Here is a 27,449-nt window from a genome sequence, read left to right as displayed (position 1 = left end):
AATACAGTACGGCTCAATACACACAACTGCTAAGACGATGCAGACGAGAAAAATACTTTCGTCTTGTTTACATAAGGGTCCTCCATTTTCAATTCATCATGACAATACATTTGAATCTAATCTAATCTGTCACTGTGCAGGTGGAGTTCGAGGGTCTGAAGCACGAGATCCGCCGTCTGGAGGAGGACTCGCAGTGCCTGCACAGCCAGCTGGAGGAGGCTATGCGTCTGCGGGAGATCGCCGAGCGCCAGCTGACCGAGGCCCTGGAGACCATCAAGACGGAGCGCGAGCAGAAGGCGGCGCTCCGCAAAGAGCTCTCCCACTACATGACCATCGGCAACTCCATCTACCACAGCCCGCTCAGCCTCTCCTTCGACAACCTCAAGCTCCACGACGAGTCCTCCTCCGCCGCGACCGAGCCCGACAACGACGACCTGATCCGCGGCTTCGAGAACGGCCTGGCGACGGAGGACAACAGGGTGACCAGGAACAAGAGGGGGGAGGTCATCACGCCCGCTCCCAGCCTGGTGGACGACCTGCTGAGTGAACTCAACATCTCCGAGATCCAGAAGCTCAAACAGCAGCTCATGCAGGTAGACGTTCACGAGACGCTTTAAACTCTTTCAGACTCTTTCATTCTAAAACTCTCCAGGTTTCATTGGCCAGACATCACATTCATTAGAGATTCATTAGAATCTCAAAATCCTAGTCTCACTCACATGTGAGATTGTATACCTGAGTGTTAAAACTACACAACATCATTATTTGTTGATTTGCCCAATCTAAATAATACTACTGTAAGTGAGCAGCTTCACTACAATAGCATTGTCAATGTAGTAGTAAGCACTGATTAGTTACTTTTACATTTTAAATGTTTTGAGTTACTTTTTATGTACAGTATTGCATTTCAATATTGTGTCAATAAAATGTATTGTTGGTATTGTGAACACACCTCATTGAAACCACGGACACAGCTAGCTGAATTTGAGATATGATGGTAAAATGACATAAAGTCAGTAACCCTACTAATGAAATGTCTCTGCGTGTTCCCTAGATGGAGCGAGAGAAGGTGGCTCTCCTCACCTCCCTGCAGGAGAACCAGAAGCAGCTGGAGCAGGCCCACGGCACCCTGTCCGACCAGCAGGAGACCGTCAGCAGGCTGAGCGAGAACCTCAGCGCCATGAGGAAGCTCCAGGCCACCAAGGAGCGCCACTCGGCCCTGGACACCGAGAAAGAGAGGGACAGTCGCGACGACGAGGACGGAGACTACTACGAGCTGGACATCAACGGCCCCGAGATCCTGCAGTGCAAATACACCGTGGCCATGTCGGAGGCCGGCGAGCTCAGGCGGGAGCTGAAGACGCTGAGGGCCGAGTACCAGGAGTGCCGGAGCCAGTACGAGGAGGAGCGCGCCCGGCTGGAGGGCGACGTCCAGGAGCTGAGCGAGAAGCTGGCCTCCCTGGAGAAGATCAGCGAGACGGACAAGGATCAGGTGGCCCGCCTGGGGAAGGAGCTCCATCTGGTCAGCGAGACCGCCGGGGAGTCCCTGGGCAGCCTCAACGTGGCTCAGGACGAACTAGTGGCGTTCAGCGAGGAGCTGGCCAACCTCTACAACCACGTGTGCATGTGCAACAACGAGACCCCCAACCGTGTCATGTTGGACTACTACAAGGATGGCAAAGCCAGCGTGGACGGCGGACGAGAGGCGAAGGGACGCCGCTCCTCCCCGGTGCTTCTGGCTAACGGGCTGATCACCGAGACGGAACCCGGGAAGCCCGGAGAACCTGCCCCGGCGGCACCAGTGGCCCCGGCACCGGAGCCCCGCCCGGAGCGCATGAACATCTATAACCTGGTGGCCATCATCCGCGACCAGATCCGCCACCTGCAGAGGGCCGTGGACCGCACCACGGAGCTGTCGCGCCAGAGGCTGGCCACCCTGGAGCTGAGCACCGTGGCCGACAAGGACAAGGACTTCTGCATGGAGGAGATCCTCAAGCTGAAGTCGCTGCTCAGCACCAAGAGGGAGCAGATCGCCACACTGAGGGCCGTGCTCAAGGCCAACAAACAGGTCAACAATAGTCACATGTAATGTGTATGTGTATCCTCTTGTTTTCTTGTTCTTGTGGGGACCAACTATCTCCACAAGGAAGGAAAACAAGGATTTCCTGTCCTTGTGGGGACACTGGTCCGACTGTCTGTCTGTCTGTCCGACTGTCTGTCTGTCTGTCCGTCCGTCCGTCCGTCCGTCCGTCCGTCCGTCCGTCCGTCTGTCTGTCTGTCTGTCTGTCTGTCTGTCTGTCTGTCTGTCTGTCTGTCTGTCTGTCTGTCTGTCTGTCCGTCTGTCTGTCTGTCTGTCTGTCTGTCTGTCTGTCTGTCTGTCTGTCTGTCTGTCTGTCTGTCTGTTTCCCAGAGAGGAAGTATGCATTTTTCAGTATTCAAATAGACCAGGACACAGGATGATGATGATTAACAGACAGTGGCTCAGGAGGTATAACGGTCTAGAGACAGTGGTTCAGGAGGTCGAGCGGTCGTCTGGTAATCGGAAGGTTCCCGGTTCGATTCCCGCTCCTCCCGGCAGCATGTCGAAGTGTCGCTTAACCCCCTAACTGCTCCTGATGAGCAGGTTGGCACCTTGCATGGTCACCTTCGGTGTGTGAATGTGTGAGTGAATGGGTGAATGTGAGGCATACGCTGTGAATCGCTTACTAGGCTACACTGACTGATGGCACTTTACTACCAATACAGATTCTGACTACTTACACTTGGACTCTATTGTCCCCAGGGGGAAATTCCTTCTCACAGTACTGTACTCAACAGCACATAGAGCATAATATCAAAACAGTACATACAACAGCACACAGTAACAACATACAATAACAGACAGTATACACTCAGTCCTGTTCAGCGAGGCCTTTTGTTTATGGCTGCAGGGATCAGGGTTTTCCTAAAGCGGAGCTTTCGGTACTAAACCTTTAAATATTGTCCCATCCGGCGGCTGGGTGGCTCGTCACCAACGCAAGAGACACCGGTCTCGAATCCGGCTGTCAGCGTTGCCTCCGGCTTGGGCCGGCCATCATACTGACTCAATTGGCAGAGTTAGCGGGAGGGGAGTCGAAGGGTGGTAGTCTGGTAGTTGTAAACAGCGACTCCTACAGGTCGGTCAGGGCGCCTGCACAGCAAAGACAGGAAAATGGCGGGGGCAGTGTGAGCCTCCTACACGTTACTCCTCGCCAATGAGAGTCCTCGCTGGCAGGTGAAAAGATGTGACTGGCTGCCTCCACATGTATCGGAGGGGACATGTGATAGGCTTCTATCCTCCCTACAACCGGCCAGTGGGGGGCACATGCGAGCAACGATCAGGACAGGGGAGGGAGAATTGGCACGAGAGGAAAATTGGGATGGGAGAAAAATCACAGAAAAAGGGGGAGAAAAAGTAGATAAAAAATATATATATCGTCCCATCCAATCAGATCCAGTGCTTTTATTGACCTTTTAGTTTGGGGTCATTTAACACATCCAGCACCAAAAACGCTGTCCAGCGTTATTGCCCGCCATACGTTGACCGCCAACATCGCTGTACAGTGTTTTTTAGATCAATATTAAATTTTTTCGCCATGGCATTCATAATTCATCCACCCAACCCCCGGTGCTGCAGCGGGACCCTAAATGGGACTGCAACGCCTCAATACCGCCGCCTGGTGGATGGTCGGGCGAGTTTACACACTCAAAACCGGATAGTGTGGAGGGCGGCTAGGTGGTGTACTAGTGGGCAAGGCGCTCGCCACCAATGCAGGAGACGCTGGGTTCGAGCCCAGCTCTCCGCATTGCTATCAGCTTGGCTGGTCTTTCATACTAACACAATTGGCAGTGTTAGGGGTGGGAAAGTTGATGGGTGGGGATCGGACGTTGTGGACAGCGACTCCTACAGGTCGGTTGGTGCGCCTGCGCAGCAGAATCGGGAAGCGACGGGGGCGGCGTGTCCCTCCCACGCAGACCCCCGCCGCTGAGAGATTGCGCTGTGCAGGTGAAAAGATGCGACGGCTGCTTCCTCGAGTACCGGAGGGGACACCTGCATTAAAGCGTTCCGTCTCCAGACGGATTTCAGATTTTTTTTTTTTTTTTTTTTTTCCAATTTGATTTGGAGTCTGACGGAATTGGCTACCTGGTAATGGTATAATATGAAAAAGGGCATTTTGACCATTCTAACCAATCAAACGTGAGCTTGACGCACACACACGCTGCTCGCAGTGCCCTCCCCCTCACAGACCCGTCTTGTCACAGACTCGTCTTGTCACAGACCCGTATCATTTGCACCGAAGATAGCAAGCGTGCAGGTCCTCTTTTAACACCACTGAAGCATTAAACAATGGCCCAGTAAACTATTCACTTTAGTTTATTACACGAGGCGCTGTCTAACGTTATCTAGCTGGCTAGCTGATAGCTCATAACATAATTGAAATTCGTTTTTGAAGCTGTGGCTAACGTTAGCTAGCTACCGATCTTCGGGTGGCTAACGTTAGCTACCTAGCAACTGTAGCTTGCTAATACGGGCTGTCCTGGCTGGCTAACTTTTAATTCGCAATGGAGTGGAGCTAACTAACTGTACAAATCGATGTGATTGGCTGAGACTGTATTTTGTACGGTTGGCTGCCTGGCTGTTGTGGATTCGGGGAGCCAGCTAGCAGCTAACATCAGGCGTGTTCGAGATGGGATAGGCGGACGCAGATCTGCGCAGGTTTTACTACGGCCTCGCCAAGCGCGTTGCATGACGGTTAGAATATTGTCCGACTTGCTCTGAAAATCTGACGAGACGAGGCGCGGAACTCTCGCGGAAGCGAGCCACGCACAGCCTTCAGAGCGAGGCTCCACAGTACCTCTCAGCCGGCTGCTCCCGGCTGGGAAGCGACTTGCTACGGTTGCGCAAAGCGCCTATTGGCTCAGAAAAGTTGTCAGTCACCAGCCACGTGACAGCCAGGGAGTTATGAGACGTTTGATTGATTGATTGATTGAAAACTTTATTATGTTATGCGTTATCATCATATCATCATGATAAACTTCAAGCTGTCAGACACACACACACATACACACATGCGTCGTCTGTTTTGCCTCAATACTGTATATATAATTCTGTTTTGCCTCAATATACACAGTATACATATATATATTGATGCAAAACAGAATTATTCAGCAGTGTGTTGTGTGTGCGTGCGGCCAGGAGCGCGCAACAAGATGGTATACATTATGGTATATGAATAGTATATTCCACTATAGCAGTATATGTGCTGTACATTTGAATCTGATCTAATTTTGCACACGGCCATCGCATTATAATGAGCTGGACAGGTGTGTAATGTGTGTGTGGTGACGTGAAAGCGTATCTGCCATGCGAGACTAGGCGAGAGGCTCTCGTGAAATCGGCAGTGTCCGCCTTTTTAACTCCTCCCCCGGCTTCACTCGTCTACTAGTCGAGGCGAACCGAAATCCATCTCGAACAAGCCTATCAACTCAACATCAACACTCTGTTGACACTCTGAGCGAGTTTGCCGACAGCAATGTAACAAACAATATGGTCCGTGCGGAACCATTATCCCCAACACATAGTTCCGTGTGTGAATAATGTTGAGCCACCACAAAAGATGAAACCAAAGTTTAATATAGTAAGAATAGTAACTAGGCTATATTATAACACATCTTTGCAAGTAGATTACATTAGCAAAATGCCCTTTTGACATGTAGCCTACATATTCATAATCATGAAAGTTTATTTGGAAGTATTTTATATTCTGTACTTAGTTTTAAAGTGGTCAGACAGTTCCCTCTGTGTGTAATACAGACAGTCTTCACACATTCATAAATAACACTTACAGAAAAGCTTATTGTGCACTGTAATACGTTTTGTTCAATGGGGGATTTTTTTATGTACCGAATACCGTGAAACCGTGGTATTTTTGCCCAAGGTTATTGTATAGTTTAAGGCTACTTTCACTGTTTTACTGCATTACAGTACTGTTATATTGTCATTTTATCAATACAAAAAATATATTACATATATATTGTTGGTGCTCCTTACATTTAGGTGGGTGCTCCTACATTTTTGCTGGTGCTCCCAACTTTTTGAAGTTGGGAGCACCAGTGCTACCAAGTAAAAATGTTAATTTCGAGCCCTGCATAATTTGAACTATACCTAATTTGAACTATAGACGAATCACGATACATAATTTGAACTATACACAATACATAATTTGAACTATACACAATACTGAATTTGAACTATACACAATACTGAATTTGAACTATAGACAATACATAATTTGAACTATTGACAATACATAATTTGAACTATACACAATACTGAATTTGAACTATACACAATACTGAATTTGAACTATACACAATACTGAATTTGAACTATAGACAATACTGAATTTGAACTATACACAATACTGAAAGGTTACAGTATGTAGATTTGTTTATTTGTATAACAAAGTCAGTCAACCCTTGCAATCAGTTTCATTTAATGAATTGAAAACAGCATTGATATTATGTAAAAGCAATAGAAAAGATGTTCAAAATGATCTAGTTCCCTTAAAACGCTAACGCTATTAAATAGAAATATATAGTGGAGGTTAAAATAAGAATATGACTTGGCCTGAAAAAAGTTCAGTCAGGAGATTTTTTTTTGCTTTAATCACACGTGATGTAAGGCTTCGTCCACATTGCAGCCGGCTTGTGGGAGGCATGGCCTAACAGTGTTCGAGACAGGGGAGGGTAGAATTGGACGATACGAAATTGGGGGATGGGAGAAAAATTGAAAATGGGAGAAAAAAAGTAGATAAAAAAGAAAAAATACGGATAGTGTCATCGGTGCGTCGAGGAAATTCCTCCGGCAGTCACATCTCGCTACAGGACTACAGACAAACACTGGCGTGCATATGGATCGCTGCCATAACGCAATAATCGATAATGATTTTGGCGTTTATTGCGCCATACAAACCGGAAATGGATCTAGGTGATCGGCGTCAAATAATTGGGATCTTTCTCCGCCAGTCTCATCGGCGCACGGTAAGAGGGCAGTAACGTTATTTTCAACCCGATTGTTTATTCATTTCACTGCAAACAGTCTGATCAATATATCAACCCATAGTAAATAAAGCCGTTACTGATGATCAAGGAATTATAAACGACCCCCCCCCCCCCTTTCCTCCATGCATGATGAAGCATAATGTATACCGATCATATACATTTGAATTTTTTAATATAGCGTGTATTGGAAAGAAACGCCAATCGATAATCTATATATGCTTCAGGGCCTATAACTACTGTTTTTGGAATTACAGAAGATTAAAAGATTAAAAACATACTTATATTCTCGAAGGTATTAACACAACAATGTATGAATGAAAAATATAACGTTCCCACACCCTGAACGATAGATAATCGATGTTGAATGGGCCATAGTAATGTCAATATAGCAATACAATTTAAAAAGTTATAGCCCTGCAAAGAAGGTAAACATCAACGGTGGCAGACTGGGTATAATGATGGGCATACTGCGTGGCAATCAATGTGTTAATAAGAATTATTAAGATATAGTTAGTATTCTCCATTATAGACAGCTAACATACTTCTATGTTGCTATGAAACTGTGGAAACTCAAGAGGCTTTGATTTTGGCTTTGATTTCTGAGATGTTACACATGGCTCTTGTTGTGGGGTTTTAGTATTAGGGGAATATCGACCCGATATCTGCTACCAGCATCACACTTAACACATAACTTGAATGTGAGATCTTAATAAGTATGTATATACATATATATACATTTTATTATATATTTATATTTACTGCATATATTATATATACTGTATATGAATATACCTGCAAATCCTACTATATACCTCCTTATACATGTACAATAATGCTGTATATATATATATATTCTTACTGTAAATATATCTATCCACATATGTCTGTACACTTTTACATATATGTAGATACTATATCTATATATCCCTTACCTACTCTTACTAGTTACACTGCTGGTCTAGTGTCTTTATAATTTTATCACTGTACATATTATTACTACAACTGTACATACATCTGATTAGTACTATTACTCGGTAGTACTAATTTGTATATTTTGTACCCAGTTTAACCACCTGTATGACGTTGTATATTGCTGTTGCACTTTACTGTTACATTTGCACTCAAGTTGGATGCCAAACTTCTTTTCGTTGTACTACTGTACTTGTGCTGTATGATGATAATAGATTTGAATCTAATGTAATGTAATGTAACTCCCGGCCCCTCCAGACGGCAGAGGGAGCACTGGCCAACCTGAAGATCAGGTACGAGGTGGAGAAGGGCATGGTGACGGACACCATCAAGAAGCTCCGCAATGAGCTGAAGGGCCTGAAGGAGGACGCTGCCACCTTCTCCTCGCTGCGCGCCATGTTCGCCACTAGGTGAGACGTCAGCCAGTGCCAATCACACGCTCTAAAATGGGAGAATTGAGAAACTTCAGTCTTGATGATCGCTCACAATAAACATTTAGGTAGTCAAAAATCAAAAAAAAATAGATATACAGCCAAAATATACAGTAAAGTGCACCATAAAACATTTAAATGTAGATGTAAAATGTCCAGGAAGATATGCAAGATTTATACTGTTACTCTGTACTCAGTGAGGCACAGTGAGGTGTTATATAGTCTGATGGCTTTTTGAATGAAGGACTTCCTGTGATGTTCAGTGTTGCATCTTGGGAGTCTGAGTCTGACACTGAACGTGCTCCTTCTATAGACCACCGCAACACTTCCGGGATTCTGAAATCATGGGAGGAGAGAGAGCGGGGGGGGAGAAAATGAATGATCTAACTCACTATCTTTAGATAATACAGTACTCAACCTCTACTGTCTTTAACTATGAATGAACACAACACTCTAACTTACCATCTTTAGATAATAAAGTACTCAGCCTCTACTGTCTTTAACTATGAATGAACACAACACTCTAACTTACCATCTTTAGATAATAAAGTACTCAGCCTCTACTGTCTTTAACTATGAATGAACACAACACTCTACCCACGAGATACCCAATTTACTCAAATATATTTCATAATAGTGTCATTTTTGCGATTTTTATTTTCACGTTACTTGCATCAATCTATATCTATGATATTATACTACTTACCATAATCTATACGCTATGAATAGGTGAGTTTATCCTCCACTACACCCCTGGTATTATTTCATCATACAGTCTTTATTTAGTATTCTTTTTTTACAGAAATAGAAAAACAGACTTTAGAGTCTTTAGGGGCAGATCTGTGGTCAGCAGCACGAGCGACTTCCGTGCTTGTGTATGAGGAGGAACAGAGGATTGTGGGAACTGTCTGATGTAATCCTAGAGTGATTCACAGACTGCTGGCAGGGTCCTCATCCCACCAGAGCATCTGGAAAATGTAGCAGGCTGGAGAGAATTGAGAAAACATGTGACAGCGGCTCCAATACCAGGCATCTTCTGCCCCCTGCTGGAGGTAGTCAATATGACTTCTGTTCAGCTGAGTTTGACTCTACCTCTCTCCTATGTTGGTCCAATTAGTAAAAAAGAAAAAAAAAGACTTCTCAAGGTAAGGGTTACGGTCAGATACAATCTCTTTATCTTTCACAATCAATCACACAATCGTAGATTTTTTTTTAATCAGTTGTGCAATAGTCAATTTTGGTGCGTTTCTATACAATTCACCTATGACAAGTCATAACGCTGCGCGAGTCTCTCTCTGTGTGTGTGTGTGTGTGTGTGTGTGTGTGTGCGCGCGCGCGTGAGAGAGAGAGAGAGAGCGCTATTTATTATCTACAAAGCAGGCATGGCCAGTCCACCCTCATTTCACTGTCTGTATGCTCCCCCGGACATCATATTTGAAGACCCTGATCAGATAGGCCAAATTTATTTGCTTGATCGATACATTGGCCTGAGCTATTGTTATGCAAAGACAGGTAGCCAGGTGGGCACTTGGCGGCTTGGTTGTTTATTCTGAGACAAAGAGCAGCCACCTCTGTCTGGCGTTCAACTACAACACGGCAGCGCACGTCACAAATGACACGCAAATTAGATGATTTTGTCACAAGCCAAGGTATGGTGAGTGCCATACCAAAACGACGCCCCTGGAGTGCACCCTCCGGTGTAACACCCTCTTATACCTTCCCACAGGTCAGCCCCTGCCCCCTCCCCTCTACCAACCCCGGGCTCGTGTGACCAATAGCGTCGCCTGCCAGCCCCAGGTTGGTAGAGTGCAGTGCAGAGTGACAGCTCGGCTGACCAATCACCCAAATCCCAGGGTCGCTACAATACCATTGTTTAGGGAAAGCCCTGGTTAGTGACATTGCCAGTTACCGTAATCTTCGTACTATAAGCTGCGCCTATTCCCCCCATTTTTCGACCCTGCGGCTTATATAACGGTGCGGCTTATATGTGACTCGACGTGACCAAACCCGAAAATTTTTAAATCTAAATATTGCTTTTTTGACTGCATTGAAATGTTATTTGTCTGTTCCCTTATTTGCTAAACTTAATACAACTTGTAAATGAGTTAATTCTTGTTATTTGTCCGACAGTATTGTGTCCCAATACTGGTGGGAAGACTGTAATTAAACATTAAAACACCTGCGGCTTATATACCGGTATGTACACATCATTCAATTTAGCTGCTGCGGCTTATATTCAGGTGCGGCTTATAGTGCGAAAATTACGGTATATCTTTTTGAGGTTAGATGTAGGTGTGTGAGGTCTCCGGTGAGGTAAAGGTTAGGTTTACATACAACTTATTTTAAATGCAGACCATAACGAGTCCCAGCATCGCAGCTCATAAAGCCGACATGTGACGCCTCTCCGTTCCCCCGCTAGGTGCGACGAGTACGTGACCCAGCTGGACGACATGCAGCGGCAGCTCTCGGCCGCCGAGGACGAGAAGAAGACGCTGAACTCCCTGCTGCGCATGGCCATTCAGCAGAAGCTGGCGCTGACGCAGCGCCTGGAGGACCTGGAGTTCGACCACGAGCAGGCGCGGCGGAGCCGCGTGGGGGCGTCCGCGGGCGGAGCGGCGAGGTCCAAGACTTTCAAGGGCAAAGGAGCCTCCGCCGGCCACCGCGTAAGTCCAAGACACACCCTGCGGTGGTTCTCCAGTGAGAAGATCTTAACTGTGACCTTTCCGACGACTAACCTCCATCTGCACCTTCATGGCTTTGCATTACACTCATCCCGTCCGCCACAAAGCTCTGCTGTGGTTGCTATGGTTCTGTGGTTGCTATGGTTATGGGGTGTGGTCATCAACACGACAGGGCTGCGTTTACACTGTAAACACTGTGTGCGTTGATGTTGATGTGATTCTATACCAGCTTGTGTTTGATGCTACCCTGCTTTTTAATTTTTTGCACTGCTAGAGGTAGTCTACTCTCTCCACGTGGAAATGACTGTAGGGAGTTGTAAAGGTGACAATCGGATGTGAGAGAGGTTAAAGAGGACAGATTGTTTCAGGGATAATGTTTTACACTTTTTACCTTACCGGCTGCTAAATAAAATGGCACTTTATGGTTGTTTTTTTGGGGTATTTGTTTTAGATTGTTATTTGGCCTGAGGGTGGGCTAAAAGCCTGCAGAAACTAGGCTTTAGTATAATAATATAATATAATAATAATAATAATAATAATCTGCCCATAAATATCAGCAAAATGTGGCCACTGCTAATGGTAGATGAATGGCAGCTATAGGAACAAATGTCAAATGTCTTTAATCCCTCGTCAAAACTACTTGAATTATTATCAACAAGGTACTTAATACTGAATCATCTCAGGAATCATTATGGCTGGAAATGTAATACCGGTGCATATCAGTTTAAATTGGTTGTCAGACTACGCCAAAGTAATATCTCAATATACAGTAACAACAACAAAAATAAGGTAAAAAACCTTTATTTATTTAAGTAAAGGCACTGTAAGACTTTGTGTTGAAATCTTCAAAACAAGTGAGGGATAGTGTTTAAACAGTGTTTTGCATTATTAAATCATCAGTGTACATCTTCCTTCTTTGTCTCTAACCGCATGGGTGTGTCCCAGTTATCTGTGGTCTATCACTTTCTGTTACCCAGCAGAAACAGCTACCATTACCATAACAATTAAGTAAAAGTAAAGGTGGTGAAACAAATGCATTTTGTGGTCAGGGATCAAGTGAAGCTAAAGCTCATACAAATATATATAATATAATAGATAATATATTTTTTTAAAGGACCAATTTGTATTGAACTAATTAGAGGTTGATTCTATTTTCTATACTTGATACTATGATATTGTATACAGTTTAGGAAGGTACTAAAGAGTACAACACTTTAAAGAAGGGTTACGATGGAGTTTATAAGTGAGTGTACTCAGGGCCGTCCCTGTGTAATGCCTGTGCCTGGGACAAAATGGTCCCACAGGGCCCCTCTCACCACCTCAAACCATAAAACTATGGACCATTAGAGGACCCTCCTGATTGCCCCCCCCCCGCCCGCCCCTTACCATCCAACACACCCATAATCACCCCTCATAACCACTCATGACATCCTAAACATGCATGTTACCATAATATCATACCTGAAGAAATATCATGGTAGGTCAAAGTTATGTATCACCATGGTGCCACTTTTGTACCTAAATAATACCATGGTATAATCCAATTTAAACCATGTTACCAATGGTAACCAGTCACCATCATCGTAGTGACCAAGGAATTATGGAAATACCATGATACTTTCTTGGAAATACCATGATACTTTTATAGAAATACCATGATACTTTCTTGGAAATACCATGATACTTTTATAGAAATACCATGATACTTTTATGGAATTACCATGATACTTTTATGGAAATACCATGATACTTTTATAGAAATAACATGATACTTTTATAGAAATACCATGATACTTTTATGGAAATACCATGATACTTTTAGGCAAGGGGAGTCCTCATCTTCCTGCAGCAGTGTGTGTAACACTAACCCTCCTAAACGCCACCACGCTGCACACTAACTTCATCTCACTCACACTACCATCCAATGACAAACCGACTCATTCAGACTCTAAATGTGATGTGATTATTTTCTTTCTCCATTCACAGTAAATGGCTCAAGCCGCGTGTGTCCTTACCTGCCTCCCTTCAGAGTATCTGTGACAGTTGCCAATCACCTCGCTGGCGATTCCTTCACTATCCCGTCAACTAAGGTTTAAAGAAATTAGACAATAATACAGAAGCATCTGCAGTGTTGTCATTGTTGTTTTGACGCTGAGGGCCTTGTTTCAGACTGAAAAAGACACAAAACTGCCCTGGACCTTCCATGGGGTTCAGTCTAGCCGTTTGACTGCAGAAAGCATGACTTCCCCAGCAGTGGAGCCACTGTCCTCCACTCAGTCCTCTGCCCATGTTCACCACTATGATCACTGACTCAAGAAGACGAATCAGATGTATGTATGTATTATTATTATTATTATTGTTATCATCGCCTGTGTTACCTTGATGATTGTGCACTTTGTGATTCACTTCTCTTGCTTTTAGGCCATACGTCTTCTGTTTCTTAAAGTCTCTTAAATGTTAATTATTTTTAACTACTAACTTAACTTGATGTCGTTTTCTTTTCATAATGTGTGCATGGTTTAGCTGCAAGATTCATAACATTATTTGAAATATTTCCCAACACAACTTGTGTTTTATTCATTTCATGAAGATCAGCACGCTAAATCAAAAGGAAATTGATACGCTCCGTTTCTGGGGTCAGTCGACAAGCGAGACCACAGGCAAAGCGGTTCTCTGCGAGGAAAATCGTGACTTTTTAAATTAAACAAAAGTAACACGGCCATGGAGGCATTGTCATTTGCCATCGGTCATAGATATATAGGAGTGCCTTTCTGACTGTCTCTATAGACACAAGGTAGATCTTTGTTTGCCGAGTCTCCTATAGGTGGACTATTTTCCCTTAGCTTAAGGGAAACGATGATAGGAATTGTGAGAGGTAGTTTGTAGCGATCCTGCGAGCATGCCGCTGCAAATTCAGGGTCTGAATCAGGTTTTGTACAATTAGGCTACCGCTCTACTCTACTTGATACACTGTTTGCCGAGTTGATACGAGCGGTTCAGACGCGTTTGTTACGAATGACGGAGAGAGTATTGTTGCAATACTTATTTATATAGAAGCTTTATGTTACAGCGAGATGATAATAGTATTCATTAGGGATTATTCATGAAGGAGATTTCTTTTTTAGTTGTAACTGTTTTAATGCAACTTTATGAAAACCTTTTGCGTCCTTAAAACATGCATTTTCAGCAAATGGAGAGAGTTACTGTGTCTAACGCCTGTGGTGCCATTTTGTAAAGTGGTTTGTTTGGGATTCATACAAGTGCAATTTGAAAGCATCATGGGGTGAAAACACACACAAGGGTCTGTTTCGACGCTAATGTATTGTTAAACATTACACATTGTTGCTCACACTCCTTGATGCTAATTGAGTTTTATATCTTTTTACAATAACTTTGACATGTTTGTATTTATTTGTTGTCAACCTGTTGGAAACGTGGATTATGGTGTATGCGTCGAGTGTCGAGTTGCGTATGAGTTTCAAGGGAATTTGGGTGGAGATGGTGGGTCATATTTTCAAGAAGCTGATGCCTGTGTGATAATACACTGGTAAGGTACATGCTAGTCTGTGTCTCTGCTTAAAGTTTATTATGCCTCGTGAACAAATAAATCTAACTTACCAATTCTCATGTGGCCTGTGATGATTTCTTAAAGACAATGTCATATACAGTACATATAAGACACACAAAGACAATGTCATATACAATACATATAAGACACACAAAGACAATGTCATATATAAGACACAAAGACAATGTCATATACAATACATATAAGACACAAAGACAATATATACAATACATATAAGACACAGAGACAATGTCATATACAATACATATAAGACACAGACAATGTCATACAATACATACAGTATAAGACGCAAGGACAAAGACAATGTCATATACAATACATATAAGACACAAAGACCATGTCATATTCAATACATATAACACAGACTCATACAATACATATAAGACAGGCAATGTCATACAATACATATAATACAAAGACAATGTACAATACATATACTGTAAGACACAAAGACAATATAATACATACAGTACAAGGACACCCAAAAACAATGTAATATACAATACATATAAAACACACAAGGACACAAAAAGACAATGTCATACAGACATACATAAGGAGAATGTCATACAATACTGTAAGACACACAACAGTCATATACAATACATATACGACATACAAGGACACACAACAACAATGTCATACAACACAAATAATGTCTAAGACAAGGACACAAAATAATATATTTTATTTGTAATGCACTTTTCCTCCCATTCATTATTATGGGGGACATGTGTTTTTTTGGGGGGTGAACTGCCCCTTTAAGGAAATATGATGTTGGTTAGAACCTAATGAATACATTTAAACGAAATGTCTCTCACTTTATTAGTAGAAATAAAACTTGGTTCGTTTTCAGGCTGTGTCACTTTGATGTCCTGTGTAAAAAGAGATGGGTGTTGCTCTTTTTGCTACATTGTCATTTTATCTTTCATTTCCGGTGAAAAGTAAAGCCACTCCCTATTCGTCGATGACCTCAAGGGGAGTGGCCAAAGAAAGGACAGAGGAGACTCTACAATGGGAGGTTTGTTGCTTATGTAAACCGAAAATATGAATATTATTGTACAGTGTAGTATGGCGTTTTCCTACCTATTCATAACGACGCTTTCCTACATTCCAGTTAAACAATAAAACGACGTTTGCATTGTGGAATATTGACACGCTTACTTACAACATTGCATTCAACGTCGACTTGAGGTTTCAGTGGCTGCCACTAAAGTTTCTAACCACCCTTGCGAAGAAGTGTTAAGAAGACCTTGCATTTTGTCGAATAATTTACTCACAACATTCTTTCCGATCATTACCCTACATTGGAATTGCGTGCGAGAAATTCCTAGCAAGTCACTTTCCCTCGCCTCGTTTGCAACAAAGCCATAGTGGCTCTCACGATATGGAACTAATCGGAAAATAGACCCATGACCATATAAATAATGTTTGTTGAAAGGGCACACTGATGTGTTATGATCCCCTGTCAGTAAAGCATGTTATCTATAGGAAGCTAGTGTTCAATCTTCTGCGCGGCATGGTTACACATTGAGGCATGTATGTGAAACCTGAAACTTGTCCCCAACAGACAGCTTCCATGAGCAGCTCCTTGAGGACAGTCGGTTCCTCAGGATGGACCGCCGACTGGACACAGAGCTTGTAGATAAACTCATCCTGCAACTCAATAGGATCTACCCACAGATCCTCACAGACAAGGAGGCCACCAAAGTAAGTTTGTTGTATGTGAATGTGAATACCAAAAGGATTCTATGAACAAAATGAACTTCCAGGACATGGCTCTTGGACATGAAGGTGTTGATGATATTCAAAACCTAGTCAACATTCCACACAGCTGTATACAGCAGGGAAATGGCTGATAGGTCAGGTTTAAGCACTGGGCGGTAACATGGTCATAACTACACGCTAAATTAATCCTCCAAGTAAGTACTGTACCTAAGTACATTTTCCACGTACTTGTACTTGAGTATTTTTCATTTTAAGGAACTTTGTTCTTCCACTACGTTTCAAAGGAAATATTGTGCTTTTTACTCCATTATGTATCTGAACCAATCAGTTTTACTTTGACAAAAACTCTTGGTATAAGTTGATGAAGAAAATGTTAAGCCTTCAAGAGCACATAATCAGAGTCATAGGCGTAGTATTAGGGGGGTTGCAGGGGAAATACCACCCTCAATATTAAGAATAGGTCCATTTGTCCCCCTCAGAAAAAGCTAATATGAAAGATAACCCCCTCCCCAAAAGAGTTATATCATAACTAACTGTCATGCACAATATGAGACCTGTAAGAGTAGCCTAATCTTTAAAGATGGGATTTCGACTGAATGTGCAGAAACAGTACAGGAAAATTATATTTATAAATAAGCGGGTACCTTTACATAATAAAGATATTTTCACCATAAATTGATGCAGAAAAGGCACAAATTGGTGCAGAAAAGTACACACGAATCCAGCAAATGAAGTGTTTGATGCTCAGAATCTCCTGGGGGGAGGACCCACAGACCCCCTGTTGAAACTAAACCTAAGTCCTTGATCAGAGCCAACATAGCTGGACCACATACCACTCTTAACATAACTGACCTTTAGAGGTCAGTGGAATCAAAGACGGAATGCTCCCAAGCTGTGAAATACAAGAACGTCATATCGAATAATTTTGATACCAAAGTACATTTAACATCAATTACTTTCTACTTTTACTTAAGTATACTTTTTAATGGGGGACTTTTACTTTTACCAGTTACTATTTAAAGGTGCTGTAAGTGGTATTTGTTTAGTTATTTATAAGTGGTCTACATGAATAGCTCTACATTCAAATAGCCATCACTGATACAGAGATGTTTGGTCAATAACATTGGTCTCCAGTCCCTCCGCTCTGCAGTAAACAGAGAAGTCAGGAGAGAGAGAACTCCACAAAGCAAAAATGGTCAAAAATAAGAAATAAAAACTTGTTTTGTACAAATATGTTGAAACAATGAAAATAATATCAGTGCAGTAAGTAAACATACATGTTCTGGTAATGGTAATAATAAATTGGATTTAAAGAGAGAAGCGCCTTTCTCAGACTCAAGGACACTGTACAATGAGAGAGAAGCTATATAAAAGAAAGGGTAATTTTTTTTATGTGTATAGTAACAACAGGGGGGAAAACAAATAAGATAAAAAAGGAAGCAAGGTGCTGTCCAATTGGATGAAACAGTAACAAGAAAATTAACAAACAAAAACAACAGGATCTGTGGCTTAAAAGAAAAGAGTCAGGGGTGGGCTACTTGGGAGCAGGGCCGTGTTGCCTGAAGGCAAGTGTGAACAGGTGTGTTTTTAGGTGGGTTTTGAAGAGGTTGATGGTGTCAGAGCCGTCGGATGGAGGTGGAGAGGGAGTTCCACAGCCTGGGGGCAGCTACAGAGAAAGCTTGGTCTCCCAGTGTGATACGCCTGGTGCGGGGGATATTGAGGAGGTTGGAGGAGCGGAGGCCTCGTGCTGGAGTGTAGGGGTGGAGTAGGTTGGTCAGGTAGGAAGGGGCCAACCCATGCAGGGATTTGTAGATGAGGAGGAGGATCTTGTAGGGCAGCGGTTCTCAACACGGGTGCCAGGGGTGCCTTGAGATTTAAAAAAGAAACGTTTATTTTATTTTATTTTTTTATTCTTTTTGGATTACAGAAAATTATCACTAAAGTGCTATCTGTTGCAACTCCACTGTTTTCCATGAAAATACCATATTTGGATAAGTTTGACCATTTTTCAAAATCTGAAAATCATTATTTAATAAAACACAGAAAAGGATCACCAAGTTACTCTGGATAAAAAATACTTTACAGACAACGCCTCACAGCAAGAAGGTCCAGGGTTCGATTCCCGCTTGGGGACCAGGTTTCCATGATGCCAGGTGGGGTATCTCCCAGGCCTTTCTGTGTGGAGTTTGCATGTTCTCCCCGTACTCGCAAGGGTTTCCCCCCGATAAGATAAACCCAATGGAAAAACATGCACGAAGACGGACAGGAGCACTTGGATTGGTCCCCGGGGGCGCGGCTCACGTTGACGCCCTATCTGCTCCCGGCTGCCCATGGGGGGAAGGACAACGGGATGGGAAAAGTGCAGAGAGACATTTCATCGGCGACTCAGTGCATGTGTGTGTGTGTTCCTGTGGGTCGCCCATCTCGCGTGTGTGTGTTAAACTGCATGACAAATAAAGACTTCTAGTCTAACAATTACATTGAGACAAAGCTTCCTGACACATCTCAATCCAAACTCTTGGAAGAACTAATTGTAATCTCATCTGGAGAGAGCTCGTTTCAGAGTGTGGTGCTGAGTACCAAGTATCTCATGATGCAGCAGTTAAGGTGTTGATACCATTCAGCACCAATCTGTGTGAACTGAAGCTGGCTTTTCATCCATGACGGCTCTGAAAACAAAATATAGGGCCAAGTTGAGCCTTGAGGATGACATGCGTGTTGCCTTGTCAAAGATCTCCCCACGTATTGACCGTATTATTAGCCAGCAGCAGCAGACCTCGCATTGAGCTAGAAATGTCCACTGAGTGAACAAGTGCTTATTTTCTGTATTTATTTATATTTTTTGAGAAATGGTAACTTGGTGATCCTTTTCTGTATTTAAAAAAAATACATGATTTTCTGTTTTTGAGAAATGGTCAAACTTATCCAAATATGCAATTTTTATGGAGAACAGTGCAGCTGCAACAGATAGCACTTTAGTGATAATTTTCTGTAATTTTATTTAAAGAAATATGCTATTTGATTTACTACTACAAGCAGTGTAATGTCAACAGTACTAAGCCATTTAGACCTGAAACACCTGTTAATAATTATATAGCCTGCATATACACACATGTGTTTCCCGGTTTCTTAAATAAACATTCTTTTGAAAGCAAGCACCTTTGTCATCATTGTAGCAAAAAAGACAGGACCGGAAAAGTCTTTATCGTATGTAGGGGTAGGGGTGCCCTGGAATATTTTATTGAACACAGGGTGCCTTGGCAGCAGAAAGGTTGAGAACCCCTGTTGTAGGGGATTCTGTAGTTGATGGGGAGCCAGTGGAGTTTTTGCAGGGTGGGGGTGATGTGCTGCCAGGGTTTGGTGCGCGTGAGGACCCTCGCAGCAGAGTTTTGGACGTACTGTAAGGGATCCAGAACCTTCTTGGAAGCACCAAGAAGTATTCCGTTACAGTAGTCGAGGCGGGAAGTGATGAAGGCATGAATGAGTGTTTCCGCTGAGGTGTCAGAGAGTGAGGGGCGGAGGCGGGAAATGGTTCTGAGATGGAAGAAGGCGGATCTGGTGACAGACTTGACGTGAGGGTGAAATGAGAGGGTTGAGTCCAGTATTACGCCCAGGTTCCTTACCTCCGTGGAGGGGCAGATGGATTAGCCATCCACGGAGAGAACAAGGCGGTCGATCTTTTGGAGGAGGGCTGGGGAAGCTACAACTATTAATTTATTCTTGCTGTTGAATTGAAGGAAGTTGGTTGTCATCCATGTTTTTATGTCCTGGAGGCAGGCAGTGAGGGAGGGGGGAGGGAGGGGAGCAGAGGGTTTGGTGTGGAGGTAAAGCTGCGTGTCATCTGCATAGGAGTGGAAGTGGAGGCCATGTTTCCTTATGATATCACCGAGTGGGAGGAGGTCGATCATAAAAAGGAGCGGACCTAGCACAGAACCCTGTGGAACACCCTGTTTAACAGGTGCTGGAGCTGACCTGGACCCCCGAGAGAAACATACTGCCACCTGTTGGTTAGGTACGATGTGAGCCAGGACAGGGGGGTACCAGTGATGCCAAGGACACTTTCCAGGCGGTCTAGGAGGATTGAGTGTGAGATGGTGTCAAAAGCAGCTGAGAGGTCCAGGAGGATGAGGATGTTGATGTAGCCAGCATCAGCAGCCATGAGGAGGTCATTTGTTACCTTGATCAGGGCGGTCTCGGTGCTGTGTTTAGCCCTGAACCCAGACTGGAGTGGTTCGAACAGGTCATGGTGTGCCATGTGACATGTACCTGTACCTCCCCTCCCCCATGCTGCTATGATGCCTGATAAAGGAATATTTTATCTTATCTTATCTTATCCCAGAAAATTTATGTTTAGTTCACTGCAGAGTAGAGGGACTGTGAGACCCATGTTACTGACCAAACACTCTATATCAGTGATGGCTGTTGGAATGTAGAGCTATTTAACACTTATCTTAACAAAATAAATACCACTTACAGCTCCTTAAGTAAAGGAATGGTGTCCTTCTTCCACCACTGTTGTCCAGTTCAGGGATCTGGACGTGCCCACCTCTGTCCGCCTGTCGGAGCTCCTGATACACCTGCAGGGGAAAGGTGAAGAGGCATGCCGGGAGTTCTACAGGGCGCTTCACCTGCATGTGGAGGAGGTGTACTTCAGCTTACCCACGCGCCTCCGCCTCAGAGGTTAGTCCTCGTCACGGATATCTCATCTGTGCTATGAATTAAATATGAATTTACACCCACACACCTAAAATCACTATTAGAACATAAGGGATTGTTCTGATTTCTGAAACCCCACCCCTGTTTTCTACTTACCAATGATGTTGTCGATTTGGTAGAATCCTTACTCGGCACAATCCATGCTGTTCCTCATACCGCCTGCAGCTGATTGAATTCTACCCCACAGTGCACACAAAGTGCATTTCAGTGAGCTTCAGTCAGCTTGTACAGACAGGCGCTCGACCCCATTGGCTGTGCATACCAACATAATTATCGGTAAGAAGGAAATGGGGCCAGGGTTCCAAAAATCACAACTATTGTGTGATTTTGTGTGCCACAGTATGTGTAACCAATTCTGTACACGGTAAAAAGTTGACCTGTTCTACCACCAGATTCTGCCGTTCCCTTCTCCTCTCCGGCTGTCTATAACCAGAGATATGTCCTGAATGACAAAGGTAAGCTGTCGTGAATTAAGAAGAGTGGACACAATGACAAGTTGTATGTAAGTGAGTATATTTACTGGTATAGGATAATGGGCAGATATCAGGCTAAAACAGATACTGATGTAGGATATTGGTGCAATACCAGGCTAAAACAGATACTGGTATAGAATATTGTGCTGATATCAGGCTAAAACTGATACTGGTATAGGATATCGGGCCAATATCAGGCTAAAACGTATACTGGTATAGGATATTGGTGGGATACCAGGCTAAAACGGATACTGGTATAGGATATTGGTGGGATACCAGGCTAAAACAGATACTGGTATAGGATATCGGGCCGATACCTGGTGAAAACAGATACTGGTATAAGATAAGAGTATTGTTTCAGGAAGCTGAAAGCTGTGGAGCATGGATCGTACACTTACCGTGAAAAGTTTGTTAGCTTAGCATTATCTACATTTAAAAGATAAAAACAACGGTTCATGTTTGTGCATTTCCAAATTGTGCCAACAACATGTCACCCACTTTGCCTAGCGTTCATAGACTATTGATACAGACATGCCGTTCTATGAGCGGAGAGACATGCTGCAGACAGAGTGGAGGTAATGTAATTATTACAAATGGTAACTGATTGTTTTGACCAACAATATGCAGTAAGCATTGTGTATATTGCTGTTCATTGTTATGTCCACCGAGCAGTGAGTGAGTGACTCCATGCAATATCGTGTTACTGCTCCTGCCATGCGTTTTAAGATGCATTCTAAAAATAGATTCCCCCAATTGCTCAACCACTAATTGAGTAATTCAAGCGAGTACTCGATCTGGGAAAACATTAACACAACATTCCTAGTATCAAGAAAGATGCCTAGTGGAGATTTTGCTTCATACAGGCCATAAGTGAGTTTAAGGGTTTAAGGACCTGTTTACACTGCTGACATAGAGTGGAGAGGTTTAAGGGCCTGTTTACACTGCTGACATACAGTAGAGAGGTTTAAGGCCATGTTTACACTGCTGACATACAGTAGAGAGGTTTAAGGCCCTGTTTACACTGCTGACATACAGTAGAGAGGTTTAAGGGCCTGTTTACACTGCTGACATACAGTAGAGAGGTTTAAGGCCCTGTTTACACTGCTGTGCTCTCTTTCTCCTTCCAGGTCCGCTGTTCTTTCTGGGCTGTTTCGGTGTTGCTGTAGGAATGGCCTTATTGTATTACTACAGCGGTAAGTCTCTTTCCCTGTTCCTCTTTTGTCCTCATATCACACAGCAGTGTGAGAATAACCACAACACTAGACTGGAAATGTAATGTAAGCAGCAGGTTTTATAGTTCCGTCTGAGTTTCACAGAAGATGTTGCACTGGTGCTCACTTCCACACTCATCCTGTTCCCTGCCGTCATTTGTAGCCTCTAGTCTAGTGTACAAGGCAACATGCATCCCACGACCAAAACTATAAGGTTGGAGCCAGGCTTGGGCGAGAGGATGATATTATGGTTACGTATCGTGCACATAGCCACGATAATGGCCCCCAGGTATCCCCGATCACGGAATTATGTTTAATTATGCAACACATAACACATAGTCTCTCTCTTTCCCTTTCTCTCTTGCTTCACCGCATTGTTGTAGCTGATCAGAGAAGGTAACATTATGTGCGTTCTGACCCTGTATATAACTTTACGGCATGTAGCCTAACTTAGTGGAGAACACTTTGGAAAGAAGACGTTGGAAAGATCTCCTCTCGTTAGCAAAATAATGCAACAGAACAATCACCAACTGAGAGGGTTTAGTCAAGATTTAAGCAAACACGATACATTGGATTCGCAATATGACTATATAGAGATGACGTTACGTCGTGTCTGATGTTGGGTATAGTTCTATGCACTCACTACAGACATGTGGAGTGTTAATTCACAGCACCATATGTCCATCAGGGCCCACTTTAATGCTTGAATCTTCCAAGATTGTAACATGAACTTTGTTGCAAAGGCCTGTGTCAAGCTAGCAACAAAAACAATAAGAATTTTAAATAAAAAGCTGCAACATATCCGTCTTTTCGGCTTTCTTTGGACGATGATATAATTGATCGTTGTTTTTCTTAAAGCAATATCATCACTAGGGGAATTTCAATATGGACCAAGCCTAGTTGGAGCGCATTTGAGTGCAGCGCTGCTACTGGGCTGCTGATGTAGCATCCTGTCTGATTGATTAACATGGCAGCATGTCCAGTTCCCTGCCAGTGTTGTTGGGAGGTTTGATAAGTCAGCAGCACAGGATACTTATGTTACCTAATGTACATGCTCGGTCGTACTGTATGTAATTACTTACACGTGCATTGTGATTGGACGAGAGACAATCCATGAGTGCTTCTAGCCGCAGTATAGGAACTGGTACCTTACACTCTGCTGAAAGGAACACTTATTTGCTATCTTCCCCAGAATCACATGAGAAGATTGATATCAATTTGATCTCTGTGTGTCAGTTTTGGAGTTGTGAGCCGTTGTATTTCTTCACGTAGGTCGTGCTATATGATATATCGCTCCCTCTCATATGATATAGCTTAAAGGGGACATCTTATGGAAAATGCGTTTTGTCTAGTCTTTGTATGGAGTTGGAATCTGAAATGTTATTTAGGAGCCTTGCCAGGGTTTGAAGTCTTCAGATTGACAAGCCTAAACAAGCTGTACATAATTATTGGTTGTTGTGATGTCACAAGGGAGAAACGAGCAATAAATTAGCTAATCATTACTTAGGCTAATCAATCAGCTGTGCCTTTTGGAGCCAGGAACCCTACCTACCTAACGTACTGCTCCGTTTGTTAAAGTGTTTTGCTCTTGGGTGTGTGGTAGCCAGGCATGGATGGAAATAATTAATAAAAAAAACGTGGTATGTTGCTATAAACACCAACATTGTGTGTGTGTTCAATACAAGGGAAGAAACGGATGCTGGGAAATAAATAATGAAATAATTCATAATAAAATAAATAATAAATAATGAAAATGGATAATAGTTTCTTTGCAAATAACGTAAATATGTTCCACAGATTCAAGGAAGTCGTATAAAATGTTTGGAAATATACACAATATGTCCAGTTTAGTGATGTTCATGCGCTTATAATCAATATCTGGGGAAAGAAAAAGAAGAAAATCCAACCATCGTACTTTCTTCTACTATTATGCACTCTGCTACTAAGGAATCTACCTTGCCTATATTACTACCTACTACTGTATGCTAATATGTCTATACTACTATGCACTCAAGACTGTAGCACTGTTACTGTACCCTTAGACGCCAGAGTTGTAGTACCCTTCCTGCTGACTTGTTGTACAGAACTTGTAAGTCACTCTGGATAAAGGCGTCAGCTGAATGATTAAATGTAAATGTAACTGAAACTATTACCTAAGACGCTGTCCTTGTTCTGCAGAGTCCAAGGTGGCAGGAGGAAGCCGGGCCCTGGGCATGGCCGCTCTGGGTCTGGGCAGAAAAGCTCAAGAGGTTCTCATATGGTACAGCGAAGACGACATCAGGAAGTAGGGGATGTGTCTTCCATCACCACGGCAACTCCAGGAATACTGTTCGTCCAAATACAACTACTACCAGACCACAGCACATTATACCAGTCCGGTTCAGGGGTTGTATCCTAGATTTGTACATAACTGTATATATTGTTTTGCTTTGCAGATATACTTTGGGCACTTTCTTATTTATGGCCTTCCATGCCTGGGTGTACTATATCTATTAATGGGTTAAAGGGACAATTGAAGGTGCTGTAAGTGGTATCTTTCTTTGTTAAAATAAGTGTTAAGTAGTTCTACATTCCGACAGCCATCACTGATATAGAGTGTCTGGTCAGTAGCATGGCACCACAAAATAAATGTTCTGGTATCCCGTTCCCACTTCATCCAATCAGGAGAGAGAACCCTGGATATTTTTCACTTATTTCATGAAATCTTGCCAAGCCAAATTAGCTTACTGTACTGGCAGATTATTTTACTTGTTTCAAGCACATTATTTCCTTAATAGTTCTCTCTCCTGATTGGATAAAGTGAGAACAGGACACCCGAAAATGTATTGTCTGTTTACTGCAGAGCAGAGGGACTGGGAGATCCATGTTACTGACCAAACACTCAGTGATGGCTCAGTGATGGCTGTCGGAATGTGGCGTTTTAACACGTAGACTAGTTATTTTAACAACAAAATACCACTTGCAGCACCTTAATCTTCTGGAATCTCATCGAGGGTGTCTGTCCATGTTTTATAAACTAAAGAAACTTGTGCAACTCAAGTTTACAAGTTAACTGTTTCACCTTCAATGGGACATTTTCTATTCCGTCTTTTCGATTTCTTACACTGTATATTGGCTATTGGCTTAGAAATGCATTTGACTACAATTCTGGGTGGGGATATGCGTACGTACACTATAATAGTATATAATACTTAAAATTAATGCTCAGTTGAGAGGCATTCAATCTATGGACAAAGAGAGGTTCCCAGCATTCCAGCTAGCGTGCATACTATGTTATATATAGTATCAAGTCAACTACTCTCAAATCTCCAGATGGTACATTGGTACAGATTATTTTTTGGCCGAACCCAGAGGGTCAGCCCAGTACGAGCCGGAGCCAATATCGGTTATTAAGTGACTGACTGGCTGACAGACGGGAGTCTCGCACTGGCTTCTGTCCAGATCCGGCTTAACTAGACTGGCCTAGTCTCGTATTGTTTTTTAATACTTTTAATATACTGTATAAAAAGGTTTTAGCTCAACACGTTGACTGTGACCTGACTTTGTCCATAGCCTTCAGGAAGGCTTCAGAAAGGGTTCAGGAAGGTGTTAGAAAGTGAAAGAGTGAGCTACTATTCAGGTTTTGTCATTTATGGACACATTGCAATTCACATGATAAGTTGTTGAGGCTACGATGGTTTTTACATAGCAGTGCTGTTTATCTCCCATGGTCAAAATACTGAAGGATTGTTCATCATTTAACTCAAAATCTCTAAAGCCAATCTGTTGGACACTGAACACACGTCACTGTCCTGCCTTTGTTACTTTGCCTTAAACCGTGAACCTCTACTGGATATGTGGCCATTGTTGTATAAAGTTCACTTTGATATTTTGATGAAGAATATTACTGAAAAGGCAACTGGACTATGATAGGTTGAATTTAGGGCTGTCCTCTACTAAAGAACATTGGACTTTGTCGACTAATCGGATTAGTTGTTCTGATGGATGCATCTTTAAACGGACCTCTTTAAATCTAGTGCTTAGCGGAGATGTTATCATGTTTCAGGAAATTACTAATTCAACATGAAAATAAAAACATTCAAATTAACTAGGGATGGGCCCGGTTGTTTGGAATGGCGTAATTATTGGACTATAGCTGATGGTTTTATTCTGCACTGATTCAGACTTTGTTCCAGGTTCAAAAGATTGGATTTATTAACTTTTTATAGAATATTAGAATATTTATATGCCCTCAAATGGCCATCCCTAACATTAACAAAGATGAACCGTGTCTGAGGGGACAGCCCTAGTTGGAACGGTCCCACGTCCCAACCTGTTGCTTTACATGAAATGTATACGAGTGTCAGTACAACTGAATGTCACTATGTACATGTAATGTGTACCAACGTCAGTACAACTGAATGTCAGTATGTACATGTATACTTACTGTCTTCTAGTGACGCCTTTGTCTTCTAGTGCCGCCTCTAGTGCCATCATTTATATATGACCATATTACTTCTCTCGTATGTACAATAAACTTAATGCATGTAAAAAATGAATACAAATAAAATATCTTACAGCAACAGTTT

The 27,449-nt window shown here is 42.9% G+C and overlaps 2 protein-coding genes across 2 annotated transcripts in view; both read left to right on the top strand.

Moving 5' to 3' along the window:
* The window catches only part of LOC311231192 (bicaudal D homolog 2), a 48,272-nt gene extending 33,485 nt beyond the window's left edge, over positions 1-14,787 (top strand). The window contains exons 4-8 of the mRNA XM_084317721.1: positions 141-593; positions 1,055-2,068; positions 8,311-8,462; positions 10,903-11,146; positions 13,151-14,787. Coding sequence (XP_084173847.1) covers positions 141-593; positions 1,055-2,068; positions 8,311-8,462; positions 10,903-11,146; positions 13,151-13,153 — 1,866 coding nt within the window. The 3' untranslated portion in view covers positions 13,154-14,787. The remainder of the gene's footprint in view (positions 1-140; positions 594-1,054; positions 2,069-8,310; positions 8,463-10,902; positions 11,147-13,150) is intronic.
* Positions 14,788-15,702: 915 nt separating this feature from the next.
* Positions 15,703-27,435, top strand: card19 (caspase recruitment domain family, member 19). The gene is made up of 6 exons (XM_084317201.1): positions 15,703-15,774; positions 16,324-16,463; positions 21,005-21,161; positions 21,590-21,652; positions 22,798-22,863; positions 25,060-27,435. The coding sequence occupies exons 1-6, from the start codon at positions 15,768-15,770 to the stop codon at positions 25,167-25,169; spliced, it is 543 nt and encodes a 180-aa protein (XP_084173327.1). The 5' UTR covers positions 15,703-15,767; the 3' UTR covers positions 25,170-27,435.
* The last annotated feature ends 14 nt before the right edge of the window (positions 27,436-27,449 follow it).

This window comes from Notolepis coatsorum (assembly GCF_963971535.1).
Source record: "Notolepis coatsorum genome assembly, chromosome: 6".
NCBI classification, from domain to species: domain Eukaryota; kingdom Metazoa; phylum Chordata; class Actinopteri; order Aulopiformes; family Paralepididae; genus Notolepis; species Notolepis coatsorum.
Note: the sequence above shows the minus strand (reverse complement) of the source record. Positions and strands in the feature narration are given on the sequence as shown.

Excerpts from the sequence above, each read along its gene's own strand:
- card19 (XM_084317201.1), top strand. Across the intron at positions 21,162-21,589 it reads CACGCGCCTCCGCCTCAGAG|ATTCTGCCGTTCCCTTCTCC; the intron begins GTTAGTCCTCGT and ends TTCTACCACCAG. Across the intron at positions 21,653-22,797 it reads ATATGTCCTGAATGACAAAG|GTCCGCTGTTCTTTCTGGGC; the intron begins GTAAGCTGTCGT and ends TTCTCCTTCCAG.